Source organism: Apis laboriosa, unplaced genomic scaffold, assembly GCF_014066325.1.
Source record: "Apis laboriosa isolate Shangri-la unplaced genomic scaffold, ASM1406632v1 scaffold202_cov151, whole genome shotgun sequence".
Lineage (NCBI taxonomy): Eukaryota > Metazoa > Arthropoda > Insecta > Hymenoptera > Apidae > Apis > Apis laboriosa.
Window position 1 is genome coordinate 224,027 of NW_025222291.1, and position 27,739 is coordinate 251,765.

The 27,739-nt window shown below is 23.7% G+C and overlaps 4 protein-coding genes across 11 annotated transcripts; 1 reads left to right on the forward strand and 3 right to left on the reverse strand.

Moving 5' to 3' along the window:
* LOC122712552 (venom serine protease Bi-VSP-like) lies at nt 1–4,702 on the reverse strand. Its single transcript, XM_043932274.1, has 7 exons — nt 4,644–4,702; nt 3,894–3,979; nt 1,672–1,956; nt 1,084–1,377; nt 736–837; nt 514–665; nt 1–352 (listed from the first exon to the last, which is right to left on the reverse strand). Exons 1-7 carry the CDS (start codon nt 4,685–4,687, stop codon nt 197–199), a joined length of 1,119 nt encoding a protein of 372 aa, XP_043788209.1. The 5' UTR covers nt 4,688–4,702; the 3' UTR covers nt 1–196.
* A 2,687-nt stretch (nt 4,703–7,389) lies between these two features.
* Nucleotides 7,390–11,456, reverse strand: LOC122712518 (bis(5'-adenosyl)-triphosphatase enpp4-like). 3 transcript variants are annotated; one of them, XM_043932247.1, is made up of 11 exons: nt 11,346–11,456; nt 11,162–11,263; nt 10,764–10,996; nt 10,437–10,683; nt 10,258–10,356; nt 9,816–10,179; nt 9,508–9,717; nt 9,141–9,395; nt 8,645–8,741; nt 7,826–7,897; nt 7,390–7,696 (listed from the first exon to the last, which is right to left on the reverse strand). In XM_043932247.1, exons 3-11 carry the CDS (start codon nt 10,874–10,876, stop codon nt 7,585–7,587), a joined length of 1,569 nt encoding a protein of 522 aa, XP_043788182.1. In that variant the 5' UTR covers nt 10,877–10,996; nt 11,162–11,263; nt 11,346–11,456; the 3' UTR covers nt 7,390–7,584. The 3 variants fall into 3 exon arrangements, with proteins under 3 accessions (XP_043788182.1, XP_043788181.1, XP_043788183.1); XM_043932246.1 differs by having other exon boundaries at nt 11,152–11,263; XM_043932248.1 differs by lacking the exons at nt 7,390–7,696; nt 7,826–7,897; nt 11,346–11,456 and adding an exon at nt 8,288–8,471 and having other exon boundaries at nt 11,152–11,289.
* Nucleotides 11,457–11,575: 119 nt separating this feature from the next.
* Nucleotides 11,576–27,622, forward strand: LOC122712521. Of its 6 annotated transcripts, XR_006346348.1 has the most exons (9): nt 11,576–11,840; nt 12,023–12,074; nt 12,147–12,193; nt 12,277–12,310; nt 12,655–12,764; nt 12,855–12,967; nt 13,048–13,211; nt 25,525–25,796; nt 26,431–27,622. XR_006346348.1 is itself a non-coding variant. In XM_043932252.1 (8 exons), the coding sequence occupies exons 1-8, from the start codon at nt 11,785–11,787 to the stop codon at nt 26,506–26,508; spliced, it is 654 nt and encodes a 217-aa protein (XP_043788187.1). In that variant the 5' UTR covers nt 11,579–11,784; the 3' UTR covers nt 26,509–27,622. The 6 variants fall into 6 exon arrangements, 2 of the variants coding, with proteins under 2 accessions (XP_043788185.1, XP_043788187.1); XM_043932252.1 differs by lacking the exon at nt 25,525–25,796 and having other exon boundaries at nt 11,579–11,840; XM_043932250.1 differs by lacking the exons at nt 25,525–25,796; nt 26,431–27,622 and having other exon boundaries at nt 11,577–11,840; nt 13,048–13,406.
* LOC122712520 (ubiquitin-conjugating enzyme E2 J1-like) lies at nt 18,112–19,846 on the reverse strand. The gene is made up of 5 exons (XM_043932249.1): nt 19,521–19,846; nt 18,997–19,202; nt 18,723–18,913; nt 18,534–18,651; nt 18,112–18,463 (listed from the first exon to the last, which is right to left on the reverse strand). Exons 1-5 carry the CDS (start codon nt 19,555–19,557, stop codon nt 18,218–18,220), a joined length of 798 nt encoding a protein of 265 aa, XP_043788184.1. The 5' UTR covers nt 19,558–19,846; the 3' UTR covers nt 18,112–18,217.
* Nucleotides 27,623–27,739: the final 117 nt, after the last annotated feature.

Here is a 27,739-nt window from a genome sequence, read left to right on the forward strand (position 1 = left end):
AATGATCTTTCTATAGATTATTATTATTATTATTATTAATACAGAGAATTCAATAGTCAATTAATTTGTGATATTTTCAAAGTTATATCTATATGTACACGTGTATCGTAAACCATAAAACAATCGTTTCTTATCTGAACAATAAATTTGTTCAACTTTTTTTCAGAAAAGAATTATTCTTGAAACATTATTGATTTTATTGCAATGCTGAAATGATGAAATCGAGAAAAGCAGTGACCCTAGTATAGACTCCAGGAAATCCGGGTTCAGCACATTTATAACCATAGGATACAACTCCTATTTGATAATAAAACCGATGTTGCGGTAACATCAGAGGTCCTCCGCTATCACCCTGAAATGATCATAAAAATAAAATTTGATCAAAAAAAAAATAGAGAAAGAGAAACAGATAATATTTAATCTTATAATTGATTATATATTTTATAAATATATATGCTTTAAATAATAAATAGTAAATAAAGATATTAAAAAAAAAAGATAAAATTCAAATACCTGACAAGCATCTTTTCCACCTTGTCTGTATGCAGCGCATAATACACGATTATCAATCTCCGCGGCTTTAAATTTGGAATAAGCTTGTTTGCACTGTTCATTGTTGATTACTGGCAATTGTACCTCTAATAATATATTGCTAGCTGGTCCTCCTGTGCAAAGACGAAAAAATAATTTGAAACTAGAATTATTTAATATTGTAATAAAAGTGATTTTAATTACGGGTTTCAGTTGATCCCCATCCAGCAACGAAGGGATAGTTTCGATTGAAAGCATTGTTTCGAAGGTTATCTTCTACAGGAAGACAAATGGGATACACGTATTCTGAAAAAATAATAATGAAAACCAAAATATTTAATTGGAAAAATTCAAAAGAGAAGTGTAGAATTTGCAATTAAATCATTAGAAATTTTAAATAGAAAATAGAAAGATTTTTTTCGTTAAAGATATATCTTTAATATTTTTTTTTAATTTATCTTTATAATTTTTACTATTTTCTTTATAATTTTTTAATATTTAATATCTGTTTGAGACAGAATAATAATTATAAAAAATATTATTTAAACTTACCTGTAAATTGTATATCTTGTGCTAATCTGAGAACGGCAATATCATTTACGAATGTCGTAGTACTATAATCAGGATGTATCAATTTATCTTCGACTTCTACTTGAATAGGATGAGCGCCATCATCATCTCGTGATAAATCTAAATCTCCGATACGAACCATATATAAATCGTTACGAACTGCACAATGTGCCGCAGTTAGAACGTGTCTAGCCGATATTAAGGAACCTCCACATAGCCATCTTGGTTGGTTCAAAGAACTACGAAAACCTAATGCAGCAAGCCAAGGCCAAGCACCTTAAAAAAAAATATGATAAATATTTTCATGTAACTTTTCTTTGAATGAATTAAAATAATCATTAAAAATTATTTTCGATTTCATATTCAATCGGATAATTTTTATTTAGCAGATAATTTTCGAATATTTCAATGTTTCTATTTTCAACTTAAACTCCAATTATAATAATTATTAATAAATTATAATTAATAAATAATAATTAAATAATAAATTACTTTATTATTCAATAAAAATTATTAAATTGCTTGATCAAAAAAAATCAATATGAATAAGATAATATTTATAATGCATACCAAGTTTAGCTGGGTTACCACCAACTACTCTTGTATGACTGATATTATTGAAACCACACTGTGGTGGTAACAAGGGTCCATACAAATTTTCTTTTACTACTTTGCTCTCTCTCTCTGAATTCTCTGGGCAGCAAACGAATGGATCGTTGTTTTCATACCTGCACAGAGATTGCTTAAGGTAGTTTTTAGCTTTTAAGCCTTCCTTCTCTAACAATGTCATCAAAAATTGGCAACTTCTGATATTGATGCATACGCCTGCTTCTTGATTCGGTGTTATGCATTGATCTGAAATTTTATGCTTGAAATAAAGCGTCGGATTAAAATTTTGTTTCATTAGGAAAATTTTATCAAAAGTTATTTTAAAAGTTATTAATTTTTGAAGGATTTTGAAAAATAAATCTAATAATACACTATACTATACACTACATTTTGAAATTCGAAATGAATAAAATTCTGATATTTTTTTACATTAAATCGTCATCTGAAATATTTTTATATATTTTAAAATTTATTTCATTTTAAATCATCGTTCATATGTTACTATGTACATACAAATAGCAAGAAAGTGCAATCTCATGAAATATGAAACAAATTTTTAGGATTAAAACGATTAGGATTATACATCTATTATTAATTGTAATAACAAGTATAGAAGTTAATAATATTTATTATTAATTATAATAACAAGTATAGAAGTTAATAATAAATATAGAAGTTTTGATGTTTATATGATAAATTATTAGATAAAATTATTTTATCTTACCATATTTAAATATAAAATAAATTTTGAAATTTCAAAATAATATAATCATAAAAGATTTTTAAATGACGTTTTATTATCATTGGCAATGATTAATTTTTCAGAAAATAAGTTTAAGAATATAATATTTGTATTTTCAGTTACATAATTTCTTATGGAAAACATTAGTCAGATTGTTAATTTCCGATCGAATTTGAAATTAATAATGAATGATTAATATATTTTAATGCGATTCCCCGAAATTACGTATCGATACGTTATTTAATGACATCATTGTTTTTATAATAATTATATGAAACGAGGATAATAAAAATGGATTTCATCGTGAATTAGTTAAAATCTTTTTAGAAACAAGTCTACATTGATATTTTAAAATCTTGTAAAATCTTGTAACGTAACGAAATTACTACTTGAAAATTATATTTTTTCTTTATTAAACTAGTTACGTATTATAAAATGCAAATTAGTAGAGGCATAATAAATCAGTTTTTATCAATTTTATATGCTTTGAATTACGTAAAAAATTTAGCTTTAATAATAGGTTTGGAATTCATGCTTCAATGATTTATGATTTATATTTAAGATTAAATAATAATATTGAGAGGATGAAATTAATTTATAATATCAAACATTGTAAATTATTTATATTGTTAATCTTCAAGTTATGATTAATAATTTAATAATACAAATTTTGACTTTTTTTTTTATAGATCAGAGTTCCTTATGAAAGATTCTTTTCATAGTTTGAAAATGTAATCTTGATTGTGTCATCGATTACTCAACCTTCTAAATAAAATGGATTCCCATATGATTCATTTCTTTCTCAATTTTCAAGTAAAATAATAATAATAATAATAATAATTATAATCAATTGAAATGATATTTAATTATCATTTAGATAAAAAATCTATCTTGTATAAGAAAAAGCCTAGTTTTTATTTTATAATTTTGTTAAAAAAAATGAATCTTTGGCTTAAATTTCAAATAACATATCTTATTAATATTTTTCTTTAAAATTAAACAAATTTTAAAGATAACGATAAGAAATATTTATAGATGACGACATTTATTCCTAGAATATGAATATATAAATCTTTATATTAGCATCTTATTATGTAAATTATTGATTTTTAATTGAAGTTATTCTATATTATTAAATAATATATTGTATTTTATAGCTCGAATATTGATAAATTTAAAAAAAAATTTCCATCAGCCGAGAGAAAGAAATAATTTTAGTATTAAAAGTTAAATTTACAAATCGTTACATTTCATTTTTAGCACTTCGAAAAAAGAAATGAACGAGTTCATTCGATTTTTATGTTGTCACGTGTAATTCCTTTTTTCGCAGATAAATATTTTTCGCAAAAGTATATTTTCCAATTTTGAAAGTGTTCGAAGGTTACATGACGCGAATATGTAGGAATTTCAAGTATAAAAAAAAAGAACTTGAAATACAAACCTTGAGCATATACCACGTGAATTAATGGTTGCAGAAGACCAATTAACGCCAGACACACAATCAACATCTTGCACTTGGTTATTATTCTAAAATAAGAAATAATTGAGTCAAGTTGAAAAGATATTGAAATTGATAATAAAAGAAATTTAAATCGTATTATAAACTTAATAGCATTATAAACTATTGTGCTTTATTGTATTAAAAACAAATGTAATTATTTGACAATAGAACTATTGACTTGTAATACATATTCAAATGTATTACATATAGATAATTATATTTAAAGTAGTATAATGAAGATAAATGTATTTCTATTTAAATAAAAATTATTTTTAATTTTGCTGAAATGAAAACATATTTTTAATAATTATTATAATTATTATATTTATATTTTTAATAATTACAAAAAAAATAACACATTCAAAATTTATATTTTAACTAATTATAGTTCTAACGTTAAAATGAATTACATAAATAATAAATTCAAAGGAATTTTCTTTATATGTAATTTCACTTTTCTTGAAGTATTCGTTTTAAAAATTTACGAAACGACAATAACACAACATAATAGAGATAGAACATATTATGTATTACATAAAAATTGCTTTTACGATAAGTACTGTTTATTCATATTTCGTATAATGTTTCAATTCGTATAATGTTTCATTTTTCAAAAAAGATGATAGATTTCTGATATAACTATTAATTTATAATAACTATTAAAAACAAATCACAATAAATTTCACAAACCTCCTTTCCACACACTTGACGGTTGACTGAGAGTCTTCCGTCATACGCTCACTTTTAAAAAATTTTACTATTTTTCGATGATGATGTTTTACGCATGCGCAATAGTTATCTATATAATACTATGTACCTTATATTTTTAAGAAAGAAAGATTAACACCTTGTTTTTATCCTTTCTTCAGTCTCTTCTTATTATCCCTACCATATTGTTCGTATTTTCCCTTTACATAGAATTTTATTGTCACTTTAAACAAATTTATCTTACCATGTTATTTATTGAAACATCATACATATTATTTACTACATACATACAAGAAATAATAGATATCGTATGCATTGCACGCAACATATTTGCATTGCTGATTTCTAGAAAATTAAAAAGATATTAACTCATCTATGAGAAAAATGAAGGAATTATAAATATGGAATATTCCAGATATTATTTCATAGATATATATCATACATTCGTTACAATGACAATAACTTAATAACGATTTTAGAAAAAAACAATTTTTAATAATTTAAATCACTAAAATAACATCACATCAAAATACCAAATTGGAAATTCATGATTTGAAATTTTATTTATAAAATTTTATTAGCGACTACCGTTATTATTATTGTCACCATGCATTTTTAATAAACTATTTGGCTTATATATTGAAAATAAAAATAATTTTATAACTTTTCTTGATGCTTTTTTTAGGAAAAAAATCAATTCTATTGCATGATATTAAATTTTTTTCTAGATTTTTAATTTTTGAAATAAATTGAAAAATATCAGAAAAAATAAATATACTTTTGGCATTTTTAATTTTGATCGTTATTTAAGTAATATTATTTAAACATATTTATAGTCAAAATTATTTATATTATTTTCAGCAGAATTTAGAATCATTTCATTCATTTCAAAAGTAACTAAATAAATAACTATTATTTTAAAATTATAAAACACGTTCAAAATTGAAAAATTGCAATTTTTTCAAAAATTGTAGATTCTAGAAAAAAATGGCTTGCAGATTCAATGTATGTTAAAATTTATAAAATATATTCATTGAAAGTTACAAGTTCGAAAAAAATTAAAATTGATCAAACAATGATTATTAATATAACTTTTAAATTTTTTGAAAGACAAAATTCAAATTTTTATTCTTCTGAAAAGCAGTATAAAAAAAAAATAATATAAGAAAATAAAAATTTTATATTTTTTATAAGATTACAAAAAAATTATGTACAATTAAAATTTACATTTAAAATACGTAGAGATTTCAATGCCTGTAATTTCAAATGTGTTTTATTATTTTCTACTACTTATAATAAAATCATGGAAATTATAAATATGATTAATAGACATATTATTTATTTATTATAGATATTTTTGGGTATTTCCTGAATAATTTGATCTTTCCATGATGATTGCCACTTCCGACAAAGACAAAGTTATTACGTATTTTCCACAATATAAGTCATAATGAAGTTATATCAAATAATTACACTCGTTTCGCTGAAATAGTTTCGGATTGCTCAATTATATATAATTGCTTTGATATAAAAATCATGATCAAAAAATTATTTTTAATAATATATTGTTATAAATTATTTTTAATAATAGTGGAAGTTCTATATTTTGTATTTCGTTACATGAAATTCTCGATATCTGTATTATCTATTTTCTATGATTAATTATTTTACTATTGATAATTTTATATATAATTTATCTTTTTTTTATGATTTCATCATATATGATTTATTATTTTTTTTTTTTGTGAAAATAATTATTCATAATAATTCTATTTACAAAATAAATTGAAAGAAAAAAATTCAATGTAGGTATAATCTCAAGCCCAATTAGGAATTTTAGTCATCAAAGAATAAATATCAATCTTTACTACGTATATTATTTTAATTTATAGTAATTAAATATTTTTAATATTTAATATTTTTTTTAAACATTCAAAGATTATGATTTCAAATTAAATATTAAAAAATGTTAATGCATGTTAAAATAATGAAATTATTTGAGTTTATCATTTTTATATTTTTATATATATATCATTATAATTTTCCAGCAATTTTATTTTATTATTTAATTTTTTTCTAGCTAATTATTTGATAGAATAACAAGAGTTAGAATTCTTATGTAATTCAAAATTTTTTAACTTTATCAATTAATTATATTCATATTATTGATAACATTAGATAAAATATTAATGATATATTATATATATTAATGACATAAATCTGATTCATTTATTAATAAATATATTATGAAATAGAATTTTGAAATATTTTATAATGATAATATTATAATTATTTATTTATATAATATTAGCATTTAATAATGATAATATTATTATTATTTATCATTTTTTTTAAATAAAAAAAACGATAATTTTATGTTAATAATATTTATTTACAATATTGATTTATTTACATACGAATTGTTATACAATTGGTGAATAATTATGATAAGTACATTTGGTTTGCAAATTGAAATTTACAAAATTGAATTTTGTAAAATATTCCATAAATGATGTATAGAATGAATTATATTATATGCTAATTTTTAAAATAATACTGTGCATATTATCATTCTTTTATGAAAGATTTCATTTCAAATAAATTTTTTGATATCATTTATATTCATAGAATTTTCATATCATTAGAAACAAGATTTTATATATATTATATTATTAATATTTTGTATGATATAATGACTGTATTTTGTATAATATAATTATGAAAAAAATAAGAATTTTGTCAAGGAAATATTACGAAAACTGAATTTTTATGTCTAAGACTTAATAGTGATTATTCACTATATACATTATTTGTAAAAAATTCACATTTGAAAGTATCAATTTTTTTTCCTTTTATCACAGAATTATTTTCTCATTTATATGTATATAAAAATATATTAACCATATAATGAGTAAAATATATGTCACCTACAATGAAACAGAGTTTTCCTATACTTAACATTTCCTTTATATGCGTACAAATATTTATTCTTCACGTAGCATGAAATTATGAATAAATCTGGAAAATTGTTTAATCTGAAAACAGAAATAAATTATTAACAGTGTACATTGATATGAATTTCAAGATGACTTGTAAAAAGAGAAAGTAATTCTTTTTATAAACATAAAAGCAATAATTTGAAAACAGATTGTTTGGAAATTTACTTGCAAGTAGCATTTTCAATATCGTGATTTTCATCCCAATGGTATTGTGCTTCCAAATCTTCCAGTATTCTTCTAAAAACAAAAGTCGAATTTGGTTATTTTTTATATTAATTACAAGGAAGAGAAGTAGGAAATAACTCTTTTTATAATGAATTTATAAACATATAAATGAGAAATTTAATTTTCATTCTTTATTAAAAAATTTATTCTTATTATTGTGCTTTAATAATTGTTTAAACATTAAAACTTTTTGCATACCTCATATATTTAACATTTCCTAATAAAAACTAATTCAAAATGATACATATTATTATAAATTTAAAAATATATATATATATATAATACAATATGAATTAATTCTATAGGTAGGTATTAAATAATTAATTATTTAAAACGAATAAAATGCAAATATTTTACTATTTTACTGAGGATTAAAACAATAAAATGACGATAAACGATCAATTTATGATAAACGAAATTATATTTATTTATTCTCCATCAGGAAGATGACTATGCTATTTTTTTATTATTATATCATCTTTACTTTTGTGATTCAGTTTGTTATCTATATGCAATATGAAAATTCATAAATTTCATATATTGCTCGATATTTTTTATATATTATCCATCCACTGGATAATATCTCCTGAAAAATCAAAATACCAATATTATATCATTAGAATGCGTTTTAATTTAATTTCTGACAGATTCGAAAAATAAAATTATTTAGAAATTCAATATTTTCTACAATTAAAAATTAATTATAATTATAAATTATATGTGAAAAATAAAATATACCTGACATATATTTTTGCTTACCTGTAACTTCTAACTCCCAATCGTCGTTTTCTCATATAGAACATTACTATTGCTCCTATAACTCCAACCATTGACATGGATATGATGGTAGCTATAACTAAATTAACAATAAATAGTAAATAATTATAAACGATTTTGTTATTGACAACAATTTAATGATTCTCATGAATTATGTTCATATATTTGAATATCACACACATATATATATATATATATATATATATATATATATCATATGCGAAAATATTATTTGTAAATGTTATAAAATTTAAAAAATATATAATAAATAGATTATTGTAGATGTATGAATTATGATATAAATGGTCTTTTTTATAAGTGAAAATATATAAGAAATTTACAGATTAAGTTTTCAGTTTTACAGATTAATTTTATTTTTAAATGAAATATCTAATTTTTTTTACATATAATAGTTTTGACAGAAATTCCTGAGATTATTAAGAATAAAATTCGTGAAATACAAATAATTATTACTTACATATCATTCGATAAGCAATCACTGTAATATCCTGCTGATGTTTTTTAAGGCACTTGGTTAAATGCGATAAAGTACCATTTACTATAGGACATTGAAGATCAAGTATTTTACAGAATAATGGATATAAATCTAAATTATTAAAAGGTTCAAGTTTGCAGTTAGATATAAATGCAGGGCCTTTCGCAAAAAAAAAAGGATGCATTTCTATAGCTTCATTATCATAACCATGCAGACCAAATTCTGAATCATTGTTTACTAAAAATAAATATTTTATAAATACAGATCAAATTTTAATATATAGTTTTAAATTTCTAATATATATTTGAATTATTAAATTCATATTCTGAGGAAATATATTGTAAATTACCTGTAATATTAAATTTCTTTTTATAAAACTCAATATTGTCAAGAAGATTTTGAAATGCATATCCCACTTCAGCAATAACAAAAATAGGACCAATACGTGTATTATTTCCATAATGATATTTTTTAGGAATTTCCTCTCTTCTATAAACTCTAAATGTTTTCAATTTTGATGCCATTTGTTTTAATGTTTGATAAATTGTTTCTTCTTTGCCTATAAAATTATTTTATTTAATTTTCACATGAAATAATTTAAAATATATCTAATTATAATCTAATTATATATGTATATTATATAATGAATTATCATACCAGGATTAGGAAAAATATGTAATCCCGGTGAAGTACCCACAAATTTATAATCAGAACTGTTAATATATTTTGTTAGATCTATTATTCTATCTAACTTAACAGTTGCCATTCCATGATCACTCAAATGAACAACATTGAGATCATTTAAGCCATGGTATTCTATCTTGTTATGAAGATATTTAGTTATATTATCTAATTTTCTAAGAATATTATCAAATTCAAGTCCTTTTATTCCAATGCCATGACCGTGATAATCTGGTTCTTCAATATATAATATTCCAAAATTAATTGGATGTATAGGATGAATAAACCATGATATTAAAGTATCTATTCTTTCTTCCCAAGGTACATTTTCATTAAAATTCTGAAAAAGTTAGAAATTTATTATTTATTATTATATAAAAAAAAAAATTTTTTTAAATTTTTTAAAATCAAGAAAAACCTGTGTAAATGTAGGAGTTATTCCTTGATATTCATAAATGCCACCAGGCCACATCATTGAGCCACTTCGCCTTTGTGCACCTCCTTTTTCATTAGCAGTCTGTTATATTAAAAATTATGCAAAGTATATATATGACTTATATGAAACATAAATATATATGTCACAAATTTTTAACATACCCAAATAGGAAGAACTTTATTATCATAATGATACAAATTATATGAATATTTTGTTATATTTCCAGAAATAACATCATAAAATTCATTATCTATAACTCCATGTGTTTCTGCATATAATCCTGTAGCCATTGTATGATGATTGGGAAATGTTTTTGTGACAAAAATATTCATCATATAATCTGCATGTGTGCCTTCATGTCTTAATTTATTCATAAATGGTGTTAAGTTTCTGTTAAAATAATCATATCTATAAAACAAAAAAAAATTTGATTAAAATAATCAATTATATAAAAATTATAAAGTAATAAAATGATATAAAATAAATACCTGAATGCATCAAATGATACTACTAATAACTTTGGATGCTGTGATATCAATAATCCATATTTTACATTAAGTAATATGACAAGTGTTAGAGCAAATATAATTACAGAATTCATGATGAATGTATATAATATATATCGGTTTTTACCAAGAAAAATTATTTTATTTGATGAATTATTTATTGCTGTATTTTCTTCATGCTTTTAAAATCACTTCAATAGTGAGTCTTGTTCGATCTAAATTTAAAATTAAAAATAAATATAATTATTATTGACAGCTTCTATATATTTTTTTTTTAATTAAACAAATTTTGATTTTTAATCAATTTACATATAGATATATACATAAATGTACTTGAAATTCTTTAAAAATTTTATTAAATGATACTAACTGTAAATTACCAGATAGTAATTCTTCATGGTAAAATTGCAAATGTTAGCTAATTCTTCATCAGCACTGTCTGTTAAATACTAAATGCATTCTCTCATTCATGAACTATAAAACTGCAAAGTAATGCAACCTTTCTGTTACATGATAATCGTATTACTATCTTTTGTAATGATCAATTCGTAAAGAAATGCTTACTTTAATCTAGAATAATTAGTAAAACGAATTCGATTGAACTTTAAATAGATTTTTACTATCTATATAATAAATAAATGTACAATAAATGTTTAAAAAGATGTTTGATTTTTTATACTTATATATAAGTAAAAAATAATTTATTTAAACTTTTCTTCAGGATTTTTCTTTATTCCAAATGTTGGCGAACTTGTTTTTAACGCAAGCGTATCAAACAAAACTGCAACGAACAAGAGTGCATTCAAGTATGCGATTGACAGATGCTCAAATCTACGATATATTGTATTTGGAAGAGATGAATCGTGTTTGATATTTCCATATTTTTCTATGAAGGATAACTTTTTGTTCCCATTATCCTTCACGTATCACGTGAAAATTAAATATCGATATTTGGACGCTTATATCGGTTAGATGACGGCGATACGCCGTGTGTTAACAGGTCATGGGGGCCTGTTTCGGCCGCTGTATTTCCAAAGTTACAGACTCCTTGTCATACAGGTTAGAAATATAATTTTTATTTTAAAATAAAAATTATTCATTGAAATATTTTGATTTGTTCATTTTTATCCATATATTATTTTTTTCGTCTATATAAATTCTTTGATGAATATTATATCTATGTCTTTTTATAATTTTATATATATTTTTCATTTTTAATGCAATATATATCTAAATTTAAGGTTTTACCAAAGACATACCAGTATGTCCTACCAAGGAGACGAACAAGTTGAGGTAGATATAATGTTGTGCTATATATTATAATTTTAATAATTTATATTAATATATAGAATAATTTTTTTATAGTTTATAGATGACAAAGGAGGTACAGATCAATCTAGAGGATCAAAAACGTAAGGAATTATAATAAGCTTTAGGGCAATGTTTCAATTATATTATATTAATTATATGCTTCATTGTTATGCTTTCTGGATAGCCTGTTATCATTTCTCTCCTTAAACCGATTTAAGGTAAACAAATTAATTTATCAAAATTTTTATATATTTTTATTGAATATAATAAATCTATTATTAAATATAATATATATATATAATATTAATTATAATTATTAATATTAAAATTATTAATATATTATTATATAATTATATAAATATTATTAAATATAATTTAATGATTTTAATTAAAATATTGAATGCTTACATTTAATCATTATATTTTTGTTATAAAGATAAAGTTTTCAATATTTGTGATATATTTGTAGAAAAAAATTTTATTAAAATATTGAATGCTTACATTTAATCATTATATTTTTGTTATAAAGATAAAGTTTTCAATATTTGTGATATATTTGTAGAAAAAAAATGGAATCCCTGTAACATTGGAATTATTAGAAGATGGAGCATGGTCAAAGGGTAAAACTAATAAATATGCCAGATTAAACTCTAAGAATGATGCTTCTACAAGGTGCAATAATTATATAACTAATCCTATATGAATTATTCCTATATGAATTACTGCAAAACAACAACTAATTGTAATAAAATTATTTATTAGTTCTGGATTGGATACACCATTACAAATTCTTGATGCAAGAACATTAATGAAACAACAAGCATGTGTTTCTTCTACTCCTGGTTCATCATTAGATCTGGAATGGGAACATGAAGGTGGAGAAATTTTTTAATTATGGATAAACAAAATTGCATATAAATTCATGATATATAAAAAAAAATTATTATATATTTAGGAATGCCTCTACCAATTATGGATGATGAAAAAGTTGAAAGTACAGATGGTTCTATGACACAAACATCAATCAATAATAGTCAACCCTCTAGCTTGACAGCATCTCCTTGGTCTAGAGTATCAACACCAAATAGTTTAGAATGGGATCCGGTAGAAGCGGATATGGTATGTGTTGATTTAGAGACTGAACAGCTTTTGACTGAAATAGAAAGATTAACGGATAGAGCGTTAAAGGAAACGGGAGAATGGACTAATGCTAGTTGATAAATAATGCATTTGTAATTAATTGGGATTGTTTGTATTTTTGTATTACAAAAAAGAGTACACAACGGAATTAACATATATAAAATACTTCTAGAAAACAAAAAAAAAAGATTCTACTGTTTCAATATTTGTATTGTTGAAACAATATAAAGATATATTTATATTGTTTCAAGATATATATATATATATAAATACATGTAATATAATATATAATTTAATTAATACAGAATTTTAAAAAAAGGTATATATTGCCCTACTATATTATTTATAGTTTATTATTTAAAAAAAAACGCCAATGATTCAATTGAAAGAAGATTTTCTACATTATGCATATGTATATAAATTTTACACACATAAAAAATATTTTGTTTCTATGGTTTTTTGAATATAATGCGGATATTAATATATTGGATTTTTTTTCTCTGTATTAATTCTATTTTATTCTGATGAATTTGAATTTTTATTTTAACTTTATTCGACTTTCAAGAGACAATAACTTTATTCCTATTAATTTTTATAATTTTTAATCACATTCGGATCCGATGTATTTCGATAAGACTGTCTCTAATAGCTGACCATGTTTTTATAGTTTTAATAAAAAATAATAGAAATTAAGTTATATAAGAATGATATAAATATTTAATATTTTTATTTAAAAAATGACTTATAATCTATTCTCTATATGAAATCATTTTTATATATATCATATAGCCAATCGATTTATTATAGATTCATATAAGTAAAATAATTACATTATATTTATATTTTAAAAACATTAAAAATTATTAAAATTAATAATAAACATAAATATAAATCATTCATATAATGTAATAAAATTATATCTCTTAGTAATAAACATTTTAATATACTTTAATTTACTTGAAATACTTATTTAAATCTAGATTTTTTATTATAGATATTGCAAATATTTTTTACTTTTTTAAAATTTTTAATATAAAATTTACATCTTTGCATAAGTATAATCTATCCTACTCCATTATTATTCATTTTGAGATCGATATTTTAACATTTATTATTTAAACAGAAACTGTTTAATAATAGTGTTATTTTATATTTTAGATAGCTTATTCTACTTATTATTAAAAGAATTTATAATTCGAAAAAAAAAAAAATAACGCGATCAATTTTTATGTTATCAGCTAATAGAGACGAAATTTATGTAATATATTATGTATATATCATCGGACTCAAATGTATTAATATAATTTTATTATTTTTATGTTATTTATTTTTAAACCAAAGATCTTTTATTTTTTTTTAATTTTTTGATATGTAAAATTAATTTACATGTGAGTAATATTGTGTGAATAATATTGATCTCATTTTTTTCATACATATAGTAAGATAATATACTACTTTAACCTTTTGAAGCATATACGAGTAATACGAAAATTACTTCAACTCGTTTTTTTAATTTTTTATAAAAGATTTTCTATTTAAATATAAAAGAAACTTTATATGAATAGCTAATTGTGCTTCAAATGGTTAAACAGTACATATCATTCATGTAACAATATAAATTCTTACATTTGTAAAATTTATTGTTCACCACTTATCTTAGATAGGAAAAAAAATTAAATGCAGAAATTAATATTAAAAATGTATCAGGTGCTATCAATGCAATATTATATTTTTTGCAAATGAAATTATGAAAAGCTTTTTCTGAAAAAAATTTCTTTAAGGCTTAATATATCTTATATTATTCATATTTTATATGAAAAAGACTATTATATAGTCTAAATAAATCTAGTCACGATTGAATTGTAAATTTTTGTAAAATTTAAAATGAAAAAGAAGAAAAACAAGAAAAATCGAAATAATACTGATGTAATATTAATGTTGATGCATATTTAGTGTACAAACATGTTTTTACTGAAGTTATTACCAAATGATTAGGTTATAATTTTAGATAGATTGTCGATTATTGAATATGATGAATAAATTTCAATCGAAGTTGCCTTATAATAGGTACAGAATATCGATATACTTCGATATTAAACGATTTTAAACTTCGATTGTATCGTGTTTGCGGTTTGACTGCGTTACAGTTGTATAATTAAATTTAAGATTAATAATTTGTATTATGAGCGAATCAAAATGTACGCAGCAATAGTAAAGATAGTAATAATGTTAATGATAATAACAATGTTTAATGATAAAAATATGTTAATGATTCAGTGCCATGGCTATTTGTGCATTCTATAAATTTTGTCTCTCGTCATATCTTGAACTCCAAAAATTGAAATTAAATTTTTTGAACATGCATATATAATAAAAGTTTATAAAGATTTATATTAAATTGCATGATAAACGCACACAAAAATATTAGTTGAGCAATGTATGTGGCTTAGTATTAATATCTACATTAATCCTAAGCACAAAATGTATCTAATATATTAATATATAAATTGAACACATTGTTCAATATGAAAAAAAAAAAAAAAAAAAAAATAAGAAGGTGCTTCAAATGATAAAAAAAAAATGTTACAAAACTTTTGCAATCTGCATTTGTATTAATAACAAAAATAAGTCATATGGAAATTAAACAAAGTTGATATTTTGATGATTCTAATGTAAATAGAATTGGCAAAAAATATCAAATTTAAACTCAATTTGACTTATTCAATTGACTATACATATTTTGAAAATTAATATATCCTATATATAAAGTATGTATTGGAACATTTAAATTATTTGTCAAATTTTTTTATATGACAAATATGTATGGCAGAAACTTTTTTTTCAAAAATTTTAAGTATTTCAAATAGGGACCAAAAATATTTTCAGTATTAAATTTTTTCATGAATAATATCTTGTGCTGAAACATTTATTTTATGTAAGTTACAATGTATCGAATTTTTCTTCAATCGACTATTTTATATTTAATTTTAATATTAATTTCTATTTTTCAACTTTAAATATTTAACGAGATAATAAATATTTATTATATTTTACATATAAAAAAATAATTTATAATTATATCAATTTTAAAGTTATAAATAAAATTTATCACTGTTGGCTTTAATTATATATATATTTATCTGTGCCTAGCATTAGATATTGAAAAAAAAATTGTTTCTATTTCATGCACAGATGTTTATCTTGCATTGTGAGTTTGTGATTTATAAAAATCAATACTGCACATTTGCTTATGTATGAAATATAGTTATTAATATTAATATAATATTAATTATATAAAATACATAATAAAATAATTATATAGTATTTTGTATTAACATTTTTGTTTATTTAGATGCAATTTTGGACACAATTATAATATAAAATGCAATAAAATGAAATGAATTTTATTTATTATTAATAATGAATTCAGAAATAGATTTTTATTTTTATTTACAATTCCAAGCATAAAATCAGTTAACAAATTATAAAATTGAATATAAAAATGTATTAAAAAAATTATATATCATGATAGATGTTAAAATGAACATGTTTGTATGCTTTAATAAATAATTACTTTATTATATTTTTATGTACATGTTAGAAGAAATGACAAAAAAAGTATGCCTTGTATTTTTAATTCCTCTTTAATTAGTTAGAATAACACTTAGAATAATGAAACCATGTTTAGTTTCATTATAATGTAATGATTCAATAATTATAATATTTTATTTCAATCTATAATGCAAAAAATTCTAAATCTAAATAAAATTTAAATATAAGTTGAAGCTTGAAATGAATCATAATGTGCAATATTCAAGATACTATTATTTAAATATATGTGTGTATATTATTCATGTATTCGTAATTAATGTTTAATTATACATTAGCTACATGCAAATACTCACTTTAGCATCCAGATTTTTATCTGTTTTAACATGTATTGCTATTATGGATTAAACTTTAAACATATTAAATGATAAATTTCTGAATGAAACTTGACAACAATTTTTTGTTTTTTCACTTTTTTTTTTTTTTTTGCTTCAATTGTAGTTAAAATGTTAAAACGAGCATTACTGAATAATATACATATGTATGATGTTTGTGGAATGGATTATGTTTTTAAATTGTTTTATCTATTATTTAATATTTTAATTACAAATATTGATAGAATTGATTTTATTAAAGTAATTAAATATTTTAAAAATTGATATATTGATATATTTAGTTTTAGTTTTAATTTTTATGCAGTTTCATGAAATACAATACAATATCTCTCTTGTTTAATTTATATTAAATTTATATTAATTATATACAATTCTAACACATAAGATATATCTACATCTATATAACAGTGAAGAAAAAAAATGTTTATAATTAAAAATTATAGTAACATTAAAATTAAAATTTATTATCATGAAAAATGTTAGATTTATTGTGAGATGAATTTGAAGTGAAAACATTTTTTTTTAAACTTTTTAAAATAATTTCAAATAGTATGATTTTGATGAACATTATGTTTGTTTAATACTGTAAAATTGATGTAATTAAAAAATTATAACGTATCAACTACATATACGAATTAAATGCAATTTATAATTTCTTTATTTAGAAATTGAAATTTCTAAATAATTTCTTTAAAATTATGCTTTGGAAATATATATTAAATATCAAAAAGTTAAAAAGAAACATCTAAAAACAACTTATTGAAGAACAAATAACGAAATCAGAGTTTTAATTATTTTTATCTTTATAAAAAACAAGTAGATTTCATGAACAATTATTTTGTAAAAATAATATATATACTAAAATGAATATATCAATGAAATTTCTGTTATATATTATTTTTATGAAATTTTGATTATTTTCAGTATGTATAAATTTGACATTCTTTTTTTAAGTTTAAAAATGTTTCATAAAACATGTATAAAATTTACTTCGTTTTGTTAACATACTTACAATCAATTTTTTGTTACATTTAATATAATTTAAACAAGAAATAGCCGTCGTAAAACAAGTAGAATTATAGCCGATACTAAAGAAGCAATTAGAATGCTCCAAAATAAATCGTTCGATGATGACATTGTTTCTATTTGTTGATTTATTATGATAGTTGATTGCTGTTGGTCTTCAGTCTCATTAATTGATTCAATACCACGTTGTCTCAGTTGATTTTCTGAAATGCCATCTGTATTAAGTAAATAGGATGTATCAGATGTGGGTGAATCATCAGCCTAAAAATGTAATATTTAAAAATATATAAATTGAATTATCAAAGTTGATATAAGCGACATAAAAAAGTACCTTTAATGCTATTGTATTTAACATAGTTTGTTCTTCTTCTGTGATGGGTTTTTTAACAGTATTTTTAGACAACAAATCAACAACTTTGCCACACGTATCACATTGCCAATTTAAAGATCTATGATAAAAATTTTTTTAAATATTTTTTTTCTATTTATAATATTTAGATTTAAGATTTATTTTAATTACTTTTTTGCAAGTTTCTGTCTCTCTTCTTTGCTATAATCTAAAGAACCAATTGTTCCATTTCCTGGTGTTGGCATAAAAGCAATTAAAGCCAATAAAGCTGTTCTAATGCTCCATGAAGGCTGCCATGTCTCTGGATGATGCCCAGAAATGCTGAGGCAAATCTTTTTATTAGTTTCAAAACGTCCATTAGGCTAAAAAAAAAAAAATTCATAGACTTTTAATTATTCAATATATAAATTAAAAATTAAACATACTTCATATTAAAATTACTTACTGTTAAAAGTATAATGTTTGGAGGTTTCATTGGATATTCTGGTGGTAATAAAATTCTACCATGATAAATACCACCTTCAAAGTCTGTGGATGGTGGGCCTTGCACAGTAAAATGCCATTCAAAAAGATTGTCTTCTAAAGGAGATGCACAATATTCTTCTGTAGCTTCATGAAGTTCTTGAGCTTCTCTCATTAATCTTTTCACAGCTGAAATTTTATTTATTAGATGATGTAAAACTTAGTATGACATTACATATGGTATTGCAATAATTAAATGCATTTAGTTGTAAATATCTAAATAATACATAAAACTTATTTTTATATTAGAAATATTCTATATATAATATGTTGGAAAAGAAAATCCAATGACATGTTATTAAATAACGTTAATTTATAAATAAACATTCTACGAAATTGCTATACATATATATATATATATATATATATTGTGAATTCATAAATATAAATTATAATCATAAGGATACAGAAATAAATAATAGAATTTGTACTTTTTTAATAACTTACCCGGGCTTTTCGCGTTGTACTTCCCTTCGAATGACATTTTTGCGAGTATGTCGACCGAGGTTAACAACTGGAATAAAAATAGTATTTGAGCTAAGTGCTATCTGTCTTGTCAGACCTCGATACATCGACGTAGCCAGTTACAATACATTCTTCACATTTTTTGTTACAATGAATTCAATTAATTGAAAAGGATACGTTGACTTAAGTATAATGACAAAAATAATTTTGACGTGGCCTAATAGGAGCGGCGCATACAAAATCCCACAAAAAATAATGTGAAAGTGGCCGCGCTTATCCCGTGCACGCGCACTTACGTCAATTTCACCACTTGAAGTTGTTTGCTTATGAATACATGCAGAAGTTAAGTCTAAAAGTTTTATTTCCAAAAATGTCAGATATGTAGAATTTATTTAATATTATATAATCTTTGAAATTTATATCAATGTATATTCATTAAAATTTTATAAAATTATATTAAATTATATTAAATTACATTAAATTATATTATTGTTTTATTTAATATTCTTCTTATAAATACATTGCTTTTTGAAAAATTGATGTCATAAATTATAATATTATATATTTAAATTTAAAAATATTTTAAATATTAAAGAATTGTTTAATTTTTTCATTTTTAAGATAATTGTATAATTATTGATAATAGCATTAAATATGTTGAAATTATTGTAAATTTTATTTTTTATTTAACCTATAATATTTAATTATAATTTATCGAAAACATATATAATATTAATAATATAAATATATAAACTATCTTGATTGTGTGATCCTGAAATTTATTATTTTTGCAAAATAGAAAAAGAAACAGAACACAGATATTCGTGGAAATTATAGACTTTATTTTTAGAATATTTTGAATATCATAAAACAACGTAAACATTCACAACAAATGGGAATAGGGTGTTATTTATAATAGTAATAATAATAATGTTATTACGTTATCGTAATAATTAATCATTATGAATATGTCATCATGACGTATTTATAATTATATATAAGTAAGATCTTTCATTTAATTTTTAGTAATTATCCGTCATATCTTTATATTTTTCTTTTTTTATTTATTGATAATCATAATAAGAATAGATGATAATCATATTTAATAATAATGATAATCATCGTAATGGTAATAATAATAGTAATAATAATAATAATAATAATAATATTTCTATACGTATGTTTGTCATGTATATGTATATATAAACAAATATAATTATGCTTATCTTGTAAGAAGGGATAGAGTTTATAATAACGCTAAACAATATATGCAATACAGTTCTCTTTTGTTATTTTTGCTGTTGTTTCTGTTGTCAATTCTTTTACCACAATTATTCTCATCACGATAGTCATACAGTCAAAGATGTTAAGAATAAGATTTATCATAATAGTAAATAGATAATAGTAAACATGTGTATGTACAATTTTATCGTTGAATGCCATTCTTCAAATGCTGCAAATATATATAAGTTCGATTACAGTTTATGCAGTGTTTTGTGCAAACTCGACGGATACACTTTTATAAGTTTACATTTTACAATTTTGTCGAATCGACATAGCGCATTTACGTTGATCAATCGATTAAATACAGAAACAATGAATTGATGATTTTCATAATAAATATGATATAACCACAAAATCGTATGCTAATCACACACTTTTTCTTTAGTTTGTTGCGTAATTATTTTTTAATTGCGTTTCTTTTCTTTATTCTATATATATATATATAAGTATATCCGCCGAACAAACATTGCATAAAACCAACAAGAGAAACGAAGTCTAAAGCTACGATTTCCCTAGAAAAATTGATTAAAATCGCGATTTTGGACGTCTCCTCGTTCGTCCAACCTCTTTTTATCACGATACATTTCTTGCGATTACCCCTGTTCCGTTACAATTTATTCTTCTAATATTTCGTCTGACTAACTGTTTCTCATTTTCCAGAAGGCAGTTTTATTTGCACATGTGGGAGAAATGAAAAAAACCACGATACATCGATCAAATAACTGATCAATATCTGCTCTTCTTCGGACATTTCAATTATTAACCTCGAAAATTTCGTTTATTTTTCCATATTTTTTTTATTTTTTTATTTTTTCTTTGTTAACTCGATATGTACATACGATTATCGATATAAGATTATGGATCACAAATTGCGATTAGCAAGCAATCAATGACATTTAACGATAATTACAAAATAATGGTAACCGTATGGTATATAGATATATACACACATGTGCACAAATTTTTATATGTATATATATATATATTTACTGTCGCAGCGATAATACAGAATAATCAGTCGTAACAGGTACATAAAAATAGTGGCGAATTCGATCGATTGTATTATATTTTATGTTAAATTTATATGTTATAATTTTATATGTATAATATTTTATTTTATTTAAAATATATGGAAGTTTTTTCTCATAATTTAATGTATATATTTATACAAGAAATTGTAATAAATTAACTTGAAAATAAAAAATATGATGGTTCCATATGAAATTTTTCGTGTAAATTTATCGATAAATTCGGTAATCGAAAATCGTTGTTCGATATCGAGTGCAACTAATCTCTAGGGAAAAAAGGCGATTTCACTTGCGATCGATCGGATTCGTCATTGCAACGAACGTCATGGCAAAGTAAAGAACGATTCAGTGTTATATAGCAAAATTTTTTCCTTGAACTTTCAAAACAGACATCATGCCAGATACTACGAAGAATGAGGTTAGATTCAAAATTTTCTTGCATTTTTTATTCTGTTTTTTTTTTTTTTACCAAAATTGTATAAATCCGGATTCGTTCAAGAACTTTTTCCTCTTGAGAGAAGATACTAATTTCAAGATTAAAATTTCCTCACATAGGAAAAGTTTCTTTTGATTGAATATCCATTATATATATTATACCATATATTATATATATATATATATATATATATTTAGTTCATGGCTTATGTGTCTCTTATCATGTATTCGTTTTCCTTGCTCTTTTTCATTGTGTACATGTGTATGTATACGCATATGTGTGTGTGCGCGCGCGTGTGTATATATATATATATGTATATAAAAAGATGAGAATCATGTAACTTAACTTCGTATGTATACATATTATGCGTATATACATGTATATAACCATTTATAAGTCATCGCAAAACTCTGTTCCCCGACATGCGCCATTTTATCGAGTTGTACGTGCCAACGAGGCTATTGTATTGCTTGTCGATCATCGAAAAAGGTTCGATAGGTATCTGAACATTGATAGATATTTATCTTGATGATTTCTTTCCTTGGCAGATAGAATTCGAAGAATTAACAAAGGTTTTAAAAAAAATTGATCATATTTTTTGAAACAATATTATTATTATTATTGTTATTATTATTATTATTATTATTATCATTTTGAAGACATTTCATTTTTTGAAGATACATACGTAAAAAAAAAGGAACTCTGTAAAATTTCCGGTGTAGATTGTATTTGGTTTTTTATATTCTTAAAAATTCATGTGTATTTTTTGTTAAAGCGTTTACATGTGGTTCCTTGATAATTAATAATGCAATCGCAGATTCTTTCGATTTTTTTTATCGCTCTGCTTTTCCTTCGACTTCCTTCTTATTGAAAATCTAGATACTAAACATCGACGCATATGATTTCGGGTGACGCTACAAATCGCGGAGTAATATTAGACAGAAATAGAAAGAGATATAAAGAGAGATAGAGAAAAAGAGTGCGTGTCTTTGAAAAATGTAGATAAAATGGTAAAATCCTCGTTTAGCTGTTCTCCTTGTTCATATCACGGAGGGACAAAAAGTATTTCGAACGAGTTCGTAACAATCTAAGAGATCGCTCCACTCTTCACTGCTCGATTTCCCATTCGATCGACTTCTAATTGTAAAGTTATACACGCTATTAAAAAATCGAATACGATTATATTATATGTTAATGTAATGTATATTTTTTTTTTTTTTACTTAATTTTCTTTCTTCTTTATTTTTTTTAATCATTACAAAAGACATAATTATTCATTTTTTCTGAAAACATTTTGTTTCTTTTTTTTTTTTTTTTTAGATTTTAAGAAAATGCAAATGTTTTCAGAATCAATAATATAATAAAAGATACATATTCTGTTATCCATGATTTTCGATTTCTTTTGACTTTTTTTGAATGTGATGTATACAACTCAGCATGTAATATAATCGTAAATATTAAATCGCGTATTAAAGTTATATATTTTATGCATATTACATGCATGTTATGTTATTATACCCGTACTTTCTCGTACAATGATGAAACTTAAAATGTGAGACAAAAAAAAAAGGAAAAAAAAGAATCGATCCGGGAGTCGAGAGGATGTTTTAGTGGATGCGCATATAAGTCTAAGAGAAAGGCTTTGGGTTCAATCCCAATCGTAAGCTTAACGATATACACGCTTCTACATTATGATACAGTTCTCGTTTTTCTTTTTTTTTTCTATTGATCTTTGCTACGCCAATGCATGCACTTCTTCCATTTTTTAGATTTTGTTTAACGATTCTTTTTTTTTTTTAATTATCTTAGAAAAACACGCGAAAGTGTAAATCGATAAGTTCGTTGGATTAGCGTTATTTACTTTATCGATAGAATTTAAGGATCAATTAGAAGGAAATGCATTGATCGCGACAAAGAACACATAGATTTGTCATTATGAAAACGAGGACGGTTCGGATGCAACATAAATGATGATCATATCCTTTTCTAAAGGACCCGATTGATATTCGGTATTTTCCGTGCAATGATAAAAGGATACGACCGTCAAGGATGATCCTGTATTCTTATTCTTAACGATACATTTCTCTTTTCATCAAATAATGCAAAAATGATCGGCGTATGATTGTACGCGTTTCTTCGATAAATTGTACAATTATAATCGTTATTATAATTGTATTTGTCTGATATCATAAACAGAGTTATAAATTGCACTTTGATCCATGCAAAAAGATTGAAGCAAACAATTCTGATATTTTATCACAGGATCAATCCTTTCTTCGGATCGATAACGAATCACGCACGTATGGAATATCGTTATCGATCCACGGTGATCCGAGCCGAGTCGATAAGGTTTTCAACGATTTATCGACGATCGATCATAACGATTTTTTTATTTTTCCTTCTTTCTTTTCTTTTCTTTTTCTTTAACCTATCTAAAAAGATTTCTACGACACGATATATATTAGGATTAAGACGCCCGTAGAAATATGTACAATATGTTTTAAGAGGCGACTGCATAAAAACGTACGTTGGGACACGGTTCGCGTTCAGGAATCATATCATCAACTCTGTCCACCTGTTTTCTAATCGTTTTGCATTGCTTTTTGATTACCTCCTTACTACCACTCGATATAAAAAAATCGCTTCGTTAAACAAGGGCCCCGATAATAACTTCATCGTTCTAGCATATTTTGTGTTCTTTTTCTTCATCTTTGTTTTTTTTTTATCTTTTTCTTTTGAGCGCAATTAGGTAACGCTAACAATTAAGTACTACACTGTATGTGAAATAACGATAATTAATGGTAAAAGTTGAATAGTGCTGGACACTATATATGTCTTAATTAAAGGATATTGCCATAAATGTCTTATTTAACTGTACATTTTCATCCTTATTCTGTGATTTTACACATTCAAAAGATATTTATATTCTTTCTGTATTCTCTATTTTACTTTTGTATCTTATTATTGTTTTGCGAAATTACTAGAACAATATTTCTTATGCATAATACAACATAATATAATACAAATTAAATCAATAGAAATCGAATTTATCAATAGAATAAAAGTTTTCCATTGATGTGTACAGAAATATTTAACATTATAGTTTATACTTGAAAAATGATTGAACACTAAAAATCCCGCGAGCAGACGGAATTAAAATTTACGATACGATAAACACACTGAACGAATTAATATTTTTTATTATTATAGACAAATATAAGAATTTCTTTATTTGCAGAATAGAAAAAAACTAGAATGGAAAAGAAATGGATAACCAAGGAAAACGTGATTATCGTGCAAGCAAAAAATGGATAAGTCGAGTTTTAGTTTAAAAGAGGACAAGCGGATTTTTGGTTACATAATCCTGAATCACCATTATCGTGTCACCCTCGTCGTAACGCAGCTGAAATGACCATCACAATATCGAACAGCAGTAACAGATAATATACATTATGTATATTAACTTTACCAATAGATCTCCGATTTTTATTTTATTTTCATCTTCACTTGGTAAACACTCACTCACACTTTTTATGTACTTTGAAATATTTTTTTTTGTTTCGATAATGACAATATGAGAATATTAAATATATAGCATCGGTAACATCGGTGTTAACGATAACGATAATAATTAATAGAAGTAATGATATAATTATGATAATAATAATAAGAATAATCATATAATGACAATAATCAAATAAGTAAGAATAATCGTATCTCACGATGACCGCGATAATAATCATAATAATAATTAATTAACATTATATCATATGTATAATATTTATATATATTTATATGTATTTTTTATTTATAGCTGTATATTTTATATATATATATATAATTGTATTTTATTATTATTTAACACATTTCTTTTGTACAAGTAAATCAATTAAGAATAAGTACAACTTCGTAGCAAAGAGAGATAGAATTATATTATTCACTGTATATTTTTATCCATAGTGAGAAGATATATATATATATGTATATATATATGTATATATATATATGTATATATATGTATATACATATACATATATTGCACAATATTTATTTGTGTGTATATATATATATATATATACATATATATCTTATTTAATTCATTTCATTATAATAATATTCTTTCATTATCTTTATTATGTTTCAGATCGTAATTCTTGCACGCCGCTATCTATGTTTGGCTGCCGGAAGTGGCCTTACTCTATCGTACTTTCCGTTCTTCTAATATCTACGGATCTTTATAAATCCAACGTGACTTTCCATTGCGTGACAATGGGAGCTTTTCGTCGCGGTATCCGCCCATCTTCTCTTTCACTTTTCATCGATCCCTAAAGAGAGGAGGTAGAAAAAACAGCGAAAACGACGAGAAAGATCCGCGACTCGATCGCGAAACCGCTTTATTACTAGAAACATTATATGATAAGGAGCGTGGCACAGTTTTGACGCTACAATCGTTCACGGGGCTGGCCACGATCGAAGAAAATGGGGACACGACGAAAAGCGCGGGAACGCTTTAACGAATGAAGAAGGAGTTCGGGGAGGCATTCAGAACTAAATACATAACAACTAGCACAGGAAGCAATTAATTTAAAAAGCAATGAGAAAACATTGATAAAATTATCGCTTTTGCATCAAGAGATGGCTGAGATTCTTAAAAAACAGTGAATCTTAAAAAGAAAAGTCGATATACTATAAAACGAAAGTTACATTGCAAGAAACCGACTGATTAAAATTAATTAAATATCTACACTTTGATCAGAGCTATAATTATGTAATGAGGGATAAGTGGTCTTCGTGCGAAGAGGCCGCAAGAATCATAAAGGAATTATAGTTTGGCACTGATACCCGTCAGCTTGAACTTAATACGTTCGCGGAGCTGGAGAGAACCAGCATTGGGAAGTCACGTATTCCTATTCGATCCTATTGCTGATGGACTTTATGGCACATCGAATATCTTTCTTAAAACGCTTTGATTCCGTTTCGAAACTATGGCGTCTCTTGCCTTATGCATCTAGCATACCTTCAATGAAAAGAAAAGAAAAAAAAACAAAAACTACAACATAACTACGAAACAACACTAACAATTGTCCATCATTCGACTGATTCGAAATATATCTTTTCAGAGACTACAAAAACTCCACTTCCGGCACCAGGTACAAGCAGCGTGTGGCTGTGGCCCAGACTTACGTCGGATAGTAGCAAGAACACACATTAAAATCATAGAAGATCAACGCTATTAGACGTGTTATGCAAGTAGCTATCCGCTTTATTTTCCCTTTAATTTTCTACAAACCATTTCACTTGGTTCAAAGAATAAATCAGATCTGCGGATGCTCTAATTGGCATTTCCATTCTTTTTCTAGTTTATCATTTCTCGTCTCGTTTCTTTTGTCTGGTTCACCGAATAACCAATACACAATATGAATACATATACACGCGGATTGGTCGAGCGTTTT